This window comes from Rhipicephalus microplus, chromosome X (genome assembly GCF_043290135.1).
Source record: "Rhipicephalus microplus isolate Deutch F79 chromosome X, USDA_Rmic, whole genome shotgun sequence".
NCBI classification, from domain to species: Eukaryota; Metazoa; Arthropoda; class Arachnida; order Ixodida; family Ixodidae; genus Rhipicephalus; species Rhipicephalus microplus.
The window spans coordinates 85,885,973-85,897,341 of record NC_134710.1 but is presented as its reverse complement, the minus strand read 5'-3'; the positions used below and the strand labels follow the sequence as shown (position 1 = coordinate 85,897,341).

General features: G+C 44.3%; 1 protein-coding gene across 1 annotated transcript in view; it reads left to right on the top strand.

Moving 5' to 3' along the window:
* The first annotated feature begins 1,031 nt into the window (after nt 1–1,031).
* The window catches only part of LOC119176194 (cysteine-rich venom protein LEI1), a 21,377-nt gene continuing 11,039 nt past the window's right edge, over nt 1,032–11,369 (top strand). Inside the window, exons 1-2 of the mRNA XM_037427362.2 lie at nt 1,032–1,167; nt 8,981–9,094. Of these exons, the coding sequence (XP_037283259.1) occupies nt 9,010–9,094 (85 nt within the window). The 5' untranslated portion in view covers nt 1,032–1,167; nt 8,981–9,009. The remainder of the gene's footprint in view (nt 1,168–8,980; nt 9,095–11,369) is intronic.

Sequence of the window (11,369 nt, the reverse complement as noted above, 5' to 3'; positions counted from 1 at the left end):
CCACTTATGTTCACCATGAAGTTATGTTATACCCTACCAGTTTTGCAATATTTTATGTGAACTAAACCACCGCTAGAGCCACAAGACTATGACATGTAAATCATTACTATAATGGCATACATGTAATCGATTTTCATGTCATGACTAGTCGCTTACGCTTGTTACACAGTCATATTATGCCATAAAATGGCTAGTATACATCCCATCCTCGAAACGGCCAAGAGAGCTAAAAGTCGTAGGCGGCTAGATAGATAGATAGATAGATAGATAGATAGATAGATAGATAGATAGATAGATAGATAGATAGATAGATAGATAGATAGATAGATAGATAGATAGATAGATAGATAGATAGATAGATAGATAGATAGATAGATAGATAGATAGATAGATAGATAGATAGATAGATAGATAGATAGATAGATAGATAGATAGATAGATAGATAGATAGATAGATAGATAGATAGATAGATAGATAGATAGATAGATAGATAGATAGATAGATAGATAGATAGATAGATAGATAGATAGATAGATAGATAGATAGATAGATACGCTCAAAGTCACCGAAGCTCGCTTCGCGTATAATAACCCACCCATTTTTTGTATTTTCGGAGGTGGTTTAGGGGCCCTTTGAATTTTCCTTGAAGACTTGCCTCTGCAGGCGACGTGAGAGTGAATACTATACGTGACCACGGCGTTGTTTTTAGCGCTTTGAAATTATTTATCTTGATGTCTCCCGACTCTAAAACTCACGGCTGCATACAAACACGCCCACTTGTATTTTACAGTCCGCAAGTGCCGCGGAACTATTGTTGGAGCGCCCCTTTTTTGTCTCCGCTTCGGTTTGGAAGCTCCCGAGTCAGTGTTCGAATGTTTACCTTCGGCAGGCGTTCTGCAGACGCGGCCTTCTTTGAAAGTGCCACGCCACGCGACCCTGTTCTGGCGACGAGGTGGCTGCGCCCCGGCTCTGTAGTGAATAGACGACGACGATCGCGAAACCCGCGCCCTTCGCCTCCTCGCTGTTTGCCTTTCTCTAACTGCTCACGCCAAGCGCGGGTGTTATTTGCCTCGCCGAGCTCCCGAAGAGCACACTCCTTGCGCGCATCAGGGCCCCGGGGCAGCAGCAAACCGGCGCATCCTTCCGACGGCGCTCCTTTGAAACACGTAAGTGCCAGCGTCGACATCCTGTCTAGAAAAAAAAAAGTTTGAGAAACCCTTTAAGGTGGCAGCCTAAAACGCGCACACCGCGTGGCTTATCGTACATCGGCACCCATTATGTCTCTAACCGCATGCCATAGAGGTACACGTCAACGCTATAGGTCTAATAGAGCTAGAGCCAATGGAGAATAGAGTTAATTGAGTTGAAATAACGATGGACCCTGGAGTCAGTGTGGTGTTGACCACCGTCCGTAACCTCTCGCGCCCCCTGTCGTACCCTAATTTTGGCGCTCATGCCTCGACTGTTACGCGCTTTTTTTTATTGTTGGGTTGAAACTAAAGTGCCCATTTAATGCGTAAGCAATGCACCGGCTGTGAGAGAGGTAATCTTTGAACGTCAGCGAAGCGTAAAGGAATGTTCCCTACCCCTTGCACAAAATATAAATGATGAAATACATGACGACGCCACGAAAATTGCTCCCAGACACACGCTGGAAGAAGTCACCGTAATACCGTTACATTAGACCTTAGCAATACAGCATCATCACTCTCAGTCACTTGGGTTTTATTCAGAGCAAATTATAGCATTGTTTAAAAAAAATACGAATAATAGATCGCATTGATTTTCAGACAATAACCACCTTTTGGAAATTATTACACTTAACATTCCAGTTTTGAATGTTAAAGTGAAATGGTTATATCATTTTGAAACGACATTGCTCAGCACTGATATATAACCGGTATCACCAGCCAGGGTTTTCATGCATTGTCAAGCATAGGTACTAACAACGCAGTAACAAGTGTCCTTAGGAACGTCCGTTTTTGAGATCGTATCACTCGAGTCATACAGTGAACACTACAATATGCACAGACACCACGGTGCTTTGAGCTCCTATGTCCTAATAACCAGCACCATTTTCACACTCTGAAACGTTACGCATGCGCCAATACCTTCAACAATATCAGTAAAACAACATTAACAAAAGGTATATCCATAAAAGGCGCACTTTCGTGCGTGACAAACAGGCGAACAGAAAAAGTTACGAACCATCTCCCACATGCAGCTATGCGGTGAAAAGGCTTGCCTTTGACTCAATATTGCACGTGGACTGAACAAATGAACATAGTAACACCAACAAAATTATACGGTTGAAGCATCACTTGTTTAAGGAGCGGGACCACTTCACAAGCGCGCATTCACGCTACAACTCTTGTACGAAGCGTATAGCTTCATGCTAAAATTGTTGTAAATAAGTCTCTCTTCTATAGAAATAGTCATAAATAAAACAAAGAAATATCTTATGGTGGTTATTAACAACGCACTGCTTTGACAATATAGAACAAACAGGCCACTATTTAAAAAATTACTATTAAGAAAACTACTTAAAAAGGTACAAAGTGGTACGGACACAAGCCAGTGACTTAAGTTTCATATGAGTGAACCGAAGAGCCTGAAAATATTCACTCAACGCATCAGAGCGAGTATGTAGGCTAGTGGTTCGCAATAGAAGTACTCTTCACTGCATTCGTTCACGATAGACGCGAGCTAATAAGGGTCAAATACAGCTCTGGATGAGTTACAAGTATTAATGCAAATCAGTGTGGCATACACGCAGCTTAATTCCAGAATATGACTTAGACACAACAAGGAGACAGACGCGATGAATACTGTCATAAGTGACAGTTTCGCTTACGCTTGTTTTCGCAACCCGGGAAAATTGAGGGAGAGAGCAGGAACAAGTATTTCAAGCAATTAAACACGAACACTCATAGGCAAAATAATAAAAATCTGCATGTTCTCAAGATGAACAACTTCAAGTCAGCTCGTAGACAAGAACACAGTCGCTAAAGCTAGCTTGAACTAGTTGCTCTATGTATTTATGGTCACTTCTTCATGTCGAAAATGCGCACATATCAACTCTTGGCTACTTATCTTTGACTACCGGGACCTCCGCACGCTTTTTTCAGCAACTTAATTCTTGTGTACATAGAGCTTAGAACCCGTATTCAAGTGTGTGGGCTGAACTGATACGTAAGGGGGAAAAAAGCCGATTATGACGCTGGACATGCTTCATTAGCTAACTCGTCTATCCCATTCTATGTGGATCAAAGAACTCTCTTCTTTGATTCCTATTCTTCCCAAAGTTTCGTATCCGAGTTCACACATTCATTCCTAATTTTGGGGCGCAACATTTAACAATAAATCAAAGCTGATAGAAAACGTTCCCGACACCAGCGCCACACATGCATGGTGGTGCTCTTGGAAGACCATGAACGTTCGAGGCTCGCTAAGAAGTTTTATGGCGTATGATATCAAATGCACATGATGCTCACTTTTGACGAGAAAAGCGCATGATGCACATTTTTTTCATGTAATCGGGCGGTAGAAAGTTGTGAGAATCGCAGCATGTATGTGCATGTTACAACTCCCATTACATTCCAAAGTCCTCGGCTCTCCTGTCTGGGGCAGAAAGTGTTCGGCCGCACCACGCGATGCGACATGCACTTCGATATTTCGAGCATTTCACCAAATTAAAGAAGGGACCCCAACCTCCCACGCAAATCCACCACAGGTACGCTAAGCGGAGGCCCAGACAACCAACCTCCTCCATGAAGTAACTCTCGATTATCAGGTGCGGCAGATAGCCTGCGTAGAAAGTAAACACAAGCGATAGCACAAACAACAACGAAGATAAGTCCCTTTCGAGCTTTTGATTGCTGTGTCTCGAGCTCGTAACTTGAATGAAGCGCGGCATACTCGTCTCTGACGACGGCTGAGAAGACTTCTTTTTCTCCGACAGCACGTAACACATGAGCACCACGTAAACAACAGTGGTGACACTTACAGGTACCAGCACTGTGGCGATTCCATTCACAACGCGAGTCGACCACGGGCCCAGCATCATGCAGTGACTAGTGAACTTGTTCGGTCGAAAGCATCCCCAGTATTCGACCGAGTGTGGAATAGTCAGCGCCCAGGAGACCAGCCATGGCAGGACGCTGAAGACATGCCTCATCCACTTGCGATGCGGGGAGCCGGAGTGTGCAACGAGCATGTACTCGTCCACATTCAGACACACGAGATAGAATGCCATTGTCTGCACCGACGACAGGTACAGGGATCCCGTTACCACACACTCGACGCGGCCGGGTGCCTTGCCGCTGAGCTGAAACGCCGGTGTCGTGAGCGAAGCGATGCACAGAGTCGTCGCAGCGATGCACGTGCTCGCGAGCAGTCGAGGAGACAAACAGTTGACCGGCATTGGCGACCGGAAGAGCAGGGCCACAGCCATCACGGCACTGACTACAGCTCCCAATGACGCGATGCCCACGACCACGGCTTGGAACGACAGGTCGAACCAGTAGCCATGGCACACGTCGAATTCCAGCGGCGCGGGCATACCCGCGGGCATACCCGCGGGCGACGTCGATTCCACAGTTGTCGAATTCATGGTGCAGCAGCTACGGTGTTGGCCGGCTCTTCATAGAAAGTGCAGGTAAAATGCGGCACAGTGCGCCCGCTCAGCTCACGGGTGACGACGCGCCACGCTGTCTAACGAAGGCATTTCCCAGCCCCGATCGCGGTTGGGCGCGGTCCTTTGCCGAAGAAAGTCTTCGAAGCGCATACACGACTCGGCGCTAGCAGCCGCCGCTAGCGCGGATGGAACTGACTGGGGACTGCGCCCTCGCCCGAACGTGCCGATGAGTGCGGCTGCGCGCGACGAGGAACTGCCGCTGAATCAGAAGGATCCATATCTTCTTCCGGTGCAGTTTTCTTGACTCAGAGTGTGGAGGGGACGTTATGTCACCTGGTGCGAAAAATGCTCGCGTTTCCACGTAGGCGGCTCACGCGCTCGCTTCGAGAGATGGGCTCCGCTTCTTTTTTTCCCCCGTAGTGCACGGATTCCGCATCGTTGTAATATTATTTACGCGTCGCGGAAATGCCGTGACTCAACATCGCTCCGCGTGCTCGCTCCGTGGTGCGTGAAATGAGCGCGATCGGTGGACAGTTGAAAAATTCCTGCCGTCGCTACACGAGACATCGGGTTTCGCACCCGCACTTGTACTCCAGCTGCTGCGTGACCGTCGCTCGTATCTACTTCGCTCGAGCATAGCGAAGCCTCGGCGATCGCTCTCGAACCGAATGGCACGCGGATTAAAATTATTGCATTCCCCGCGAAAGACCTTAATAGACGTGCCCTGTCAAACACAAATAGAATGGACCGCGTACAATGTCTACTACGACACAATTATAGAAGATAGTTTCATTTTTTAGTGTGCCGAAACATCTGTGTCATTCCTCTTTCCTTCAACATGGTGGACGAGACGACAGAACGTTTCTCGCCGCAGCACTCGACTGATCCACGCTGTATGAGGCGACAGCTGATGAATAGTGAAATGAAATGCGCTTCTTTTCGATAGGCGCATATGATATAGAGTGAAACTGCCTGCGCAACATGACGGTCTGCGTTCGCTATGTACGCCGCCCTTGCCCCCGTGGCATTCGCTTCTACGTCACGTTTTATTTAGTTTTTTTTTTGTACTTCGGTGGTCACCGTGGCTGCTTTGATTCATGACTCGCCAGTCTGCCGAGCAATCGAATCGAGCAAGTGGCGACACAGATTAGGCTCCATCATCTTCAAACGACTCAACGACGACAGCGAAGCGCGAATTCCCGGACCATCCGAGCGCTCCTTAACATCTCTCGCCAACTGAATTGCTTCGGATTAAAAAAAAAAAGAAAAGTAAAAAGGGCCGGGTCTCGGAGTTCACGGCCGACGCCGATGACATAGACCCTTTTTTTTTTTTTTTGAGCGACCGTCAACATTGATACTTTATTTCCTTTGGGTAAAAAGGAAAAGGTCAATTACGATTACAAGTGCCCAAATAGCCATTGAGAAATGCAAGAAATAAAATCAAACTAGTGGTACGTGCTCATAGATAAATAAACGGCTAAAAAAGAATATAGTTGCTAAACATGAATTATAGAACTGCACCATTTGAGTAATCGCAATTTATATAAGGTTTCATTGTAAAAAAAAAGCTTGAAGGTTCGTTCTCAGTAAATAGCTTCTATTCAAGGCTGAATACCCTACTTCATTTATTTATGTAGTCAAATTAATTAGTACTTTAGTTAGTTAGTTAATTAGTACTTTAGTTAGTTAGTTAGTTAGTTAGTTAGTTAGTTAGTTAGTTAGTTAGTTAGTTAGTTAGTTAGTTAGTTAGTTAGTTAGTTAGTTAGTTAGTTAGTTAGTTAGTTAGTTAGTTAGTTAGTTAGTTAGTTAGTTAGTTAGTTAGAAAGTACCCAAGGTTCCCTTTCACTGTTGCTCATTTCGGTTATTTGGAAATCTCTGAATTCTCTGAATTCAATCTTCAGGATTGAGGGTATCGGAATCAATAATTTAAAAAAGGCTTTCAGTAAAATCTTTCATTAAACAAAAAAAGTACGGAAAAGTCTTTCGTGAAAAGAACTTTATGTGGAACACGATTTCATTGATCGATGGGACATGATTAGATACACACAATCTAGAACAACTGGAACATTGAAAGAGCCTTTCCCAACGAAACCAATTAAAAAAACGCATTAATCATCAAACAGCATTCCTCTATTACTCAACTGAAAGTAGGACGAGTTTGATGTCTAGTGAGTGGTAATGTAGAACAATCGATAACATGAATAGCTTTATGGAAACTATCGGTAGTGCATATATACTGAAATTGTGGATAGTATTACCGATAATGCAATCGACAGTACCATCGGTAGCAGTCCTACATCTATCACCATAGATAGTGCTACATTTATTTATTAAGGTGACTTATTAATCGGGAAAACAGACCGTGGGCGTACCGTGGCGTCGACGTGAATACGAGTGACGCAAAAGATGCCCATCCCGCGATGACATCATCATGACGTAACAGACCACGAAAATTCGAGACTTCACCGTGATGTCACACGATGACGTCATTAAATGACTCCATCACTAGATCGAAGTGTGCCGATCACGGAGGCAACGCCAAACCACACGAAGTGCAGAAAGATTGTGAAGTGGGGCGGGTGAGGACCAGCACATCTATCCAGCAGAAAAAGACGACGGCTTTCGTCCTCTAATCCTGTCGCGCGGATCCATAAGGGACCTTGTGAGTTTACTAACGCTATGTGGGTAGCGGTATCGAACTGCTCTGAACAAGAGAAAGAGGACTCTTCGTCCAAATAAATAGAAAAAAAATTGGCCCCGCATCTGCAGGTTACACTGCAAATGTCGTCAAGAGACGATAGTCTTGCGTCTGGAGAGAGTGAACAAAACGTTTATTTGATGCTTTGTGCAAGAAAATCGGTGAATGGTATTCTGTAGGCGCTGCATTAGAGTGCCTCGAGCGTGCAGTGAAGACGAACGAGCGTATCAAGTCACGTCACACGTGAGACATGAGCGCTATCGGGCAGTTATCTTGGAAAACGAAGCGCGGCGGCGTGCGCGTGCGTCTCGGAGGTGATAAGGTGTAGAACGCAAGGCGACGGGTAGGTGCCACCACCGTCTAGTCTTAGCAAAGCGTTGGAAACTCTTGCCTTTTCGTGCAAGTGTTACATGGTCAGCGCAGCGTGATAAACGCTACGGTCCCTAGAATTACTTATGTATGCCTTTTCTAGTAAAAGACACACATGCAGAATATTGAGGTGTTGTTATGGTGCTTCAGATATGCGCAATAATGGCATTTTAATTTACAATCGCACAAGTATGAACGCTGAATCTTGAGCATTATTGGTGGGCACTGCGGATCGGGTCGGCCGTTTAGGGTATCGTTAAGGGCGGACAGACAGACAGACAGACCAATATTTTTTCGTTGAAGGTCCCCAAGAAAGAGTCGTCATTAAAAATGTATGGCACACATATTTGCAGTGTTCCGCGTAGGTTAGCGGCCTATGCTTTAGGAAGAGGTCTGGCGACGTGCATTTTTTGGGGGGACACGCTTTCCGTTTGGAGTTGTCCCTCGTTCATCCATTCATTCTGTAACATATACAGTGACGAAGGCGTGTTATAGCTAGACGCCGTGATGCACACGGGCGAGGAGGGCTGTAGTTCTTGTTTTTACTTGTTTAGAAAAAACTTTTCAGTACTGGCTCTTCGATGAACCGAATAGCTTCGCTGCTACTGTAACGTACATCATAAAAGCAAGAAAGGTCTGAACTGACTCTGTTACCCTTGTGCGCTAAATAGTTCTATAAATTAAAGGAGCTAATAAGGTGTGCCGAAAAAATGAAGCGTGCAAGCACAGACACGCAAACAGACGTGCGCGGGCACCCGTGCGCAAGGTAACAAGGAAATTTCTCAGTTAAAAAAAAAAAACTTTTTAGTTTATGAAAATTTTGTCCTAGTCCGGGGTTTTAACCCGATACCAGAGCGTACCTCCCATTTATTCTTTTATTCCGTTTTCCGGGGTTCCAAAGAACTAGTTTACCATATTCTGAGTTCATGTCATTCGGGTTATTACTTATTTCACCCTCGTTCTGCTCAGGAGGTAAAGCGACCACCCCGAAACGGCTTTGGCCCCACGTTGGAACCCCGGAGCAGAATGAGTTTTTGTCCGTTAAGATGGTGTGAAATCCAAATATATTTCCTTGTAGCTTTAAGCTGTTATCAAGAAGACCACTTTTCGCTTTCATAACTGTCACTCACTTGACCTCAATAGGTGAATTTCGCAAAACATATTTGCCATAAAGAAAGTGTTCATACGTACAAAGGTTAAACAATACCTCGATCCCTCACTTCCAGTATTCTGCAGTGTGCCAACTAATAATTTTTTTTTCACTTTTCCCCCGCAGACTTTGAGGCTACCAAGGGGTACACTGCAATGCAAAACTTGTTCACCGAGGTGGCGTATCTATGGCTGCTTTCGTTAGGATTTTGCATTGGAGGAAAAATTCCTACGATGCCAAGTAAGTCAATACAACGACCGCATTTCTTGATATGCTTTACGCCAAGGTTAACTGGGCTTCAGGGCTTCATAGAGAGGTTCAAACATACCCATCGGGGGTCTTACAATAAATAAATAGATAAATAAATAAATAAATAAATAAATAAATAAAAGGTAAGATAATGAACCTGCTTGCTCACACTGATTTATTGTGGTTCCTACAAACGCTCCTTAAAGCACCACCGTAAAATAGATGAATGAATACAGGACGTACTATCAGAAAGCAAGCAATTAAACCATCATATTTAGTAAATTAACAAAAAATACAGATCCCCATTCTTGTGAGAAATGGTTTGGCGTGAAGCAGTCGGCGAGTCTATGCTGAATTTAATGGCCAAACTTTGCGAGATGGACCGAGCTGTTTGTGTAGGAGCGGCACTAGGGACGTCGTGAGCTTACCAGGAACGTTCACGACACTAACGTTTTGAGGGTAACTCATGATCCAACGTATCGGTAGTGCTCGCATTAAAGCACAGACACCAGTATTATCGAACGAAGTGCACATTACGCCGCGATGATGCGAATATTATACGTAACCTTTGTTGGCGTATTCCTCCGGGGCCGAGCAATGATTTAATATAGAACACCAGTGTAATGTTTATTAGACTACTATATCCTCCTGACTTCCGGGTTGGATTTTGGTCCACGGAATTTCCTGAAACTTTCACAACTGGGTGTGTAGGTGACGAAGATAAAAAGTGAAGCTTATTATTTCCGTTATGCCTGTGCTTTAGGTATGGCGTGATGTCCAACTAATTGGACGCTGAAACTTAATTAAAGCGTTAAGTAGTGGGCCTGAAGCAACACAAAGCAAGGCTACTGAAGAAAATTGTGACAAATTCCGGAATAACTGCAAGCTATTATTCAAAATGTAACAAATAATAAAAAAACCAACAGAAAAGTGGACCTTAACTTTCGCCGTTTAACTTCTAGAAGATTGCCCTGTTGAACGCCACCATGTTTTCTTCTTTGTTTCGCGATCTCCTGGCGCAATTTTGACAAAACTTCATGGAGGGCGCCAGTAGATGTCCAAAATATTGGACAAGTGGTTTTTGAGGAAGAAAACATGCTGAGATCTTTGTAGTGATGGGGTATTTCATGTCCAATATTTTGGACAAATCCCCATAGCTGGAACTCAGGAGGATATAGAAGTGGAGCTAACACTGTAACCACTGTTGACGTTAACCCGGCATGACATCTGTATCACATACATGTAATGCTTACTGCTCTGTTATAAAATTCGATAGCCAGCACTGCAACCACAATTGACATTGCACCGACATTACGCCTGCATAGAGTATTTTTCCAAAGCAGTTTCAAGAGATGGCGTGGCTCTGTGGTAGAATGCATGACTGTCTCACAGGGTGCTTGGATTCAATTCCAGTTGGGAACCTAATATTTATATTTTGAATTCGTCGGGTCAACACGGTCGATGCCAGTTCTTTTTTCCTTAACGCTTTTAAAATACCAAAGTGTTGTCTCGTCGTTGCTGTGTCGATATAAACTATCAATTACTTGTGGAGCCTAACCGCATACCACAACCTGTGGCGAATGGGTATGTGCCACACGTGTCTAGAAGAAACGGTTTTCACGTTATTCACTTCATGACCACACAGTTCAATTTGATTGATTGATTGATTGATTGATTGATTGATTGATTGATTGATTGATTGATTGATTGATTGATTGATTGATTTATATGTGGGTTTTAACGTCCCAAACCCACCATATGGTTATGAGAGACACAGTAGTGGAGGGTTCCGGAACTTTCGACCACCTGGGGTTCTTTAACGCGCATACAAATCTGAGCACATGGGCTACAGCATTTTCGCTTCCATCGGAAATGCAGCCACCGCAGCCGGGATTAGATCCGACGACCTGTGGGTCAGCAGCCGAGTACCTTAGCCACTAGACTACCACGGCGGGACGACAGTAGAATTTGCCAAACCCTCTTACCTTCGCATACCAATTTCGGTATACACTATGCCAAACCCTCGTACCTTCGCATACCAATTTTGGTCTACACCAGTTTAATGGGGCGACCTCGAGTATGCACCCACATGTAGGCGACTACGTAGATATAATCACGCACATAGAAACGCTCAAAGTCCCTTTGTTTTTTCTAATAATTGCTTCACGTTTTAGAAAGAAACAAATAAATAAATAAAGTAAGAAGAAAAGAAAGAAAGAAAAAAGCAAAAAAATAAAGAGAGAAAGAAAGACGAGTTATGCAAGAA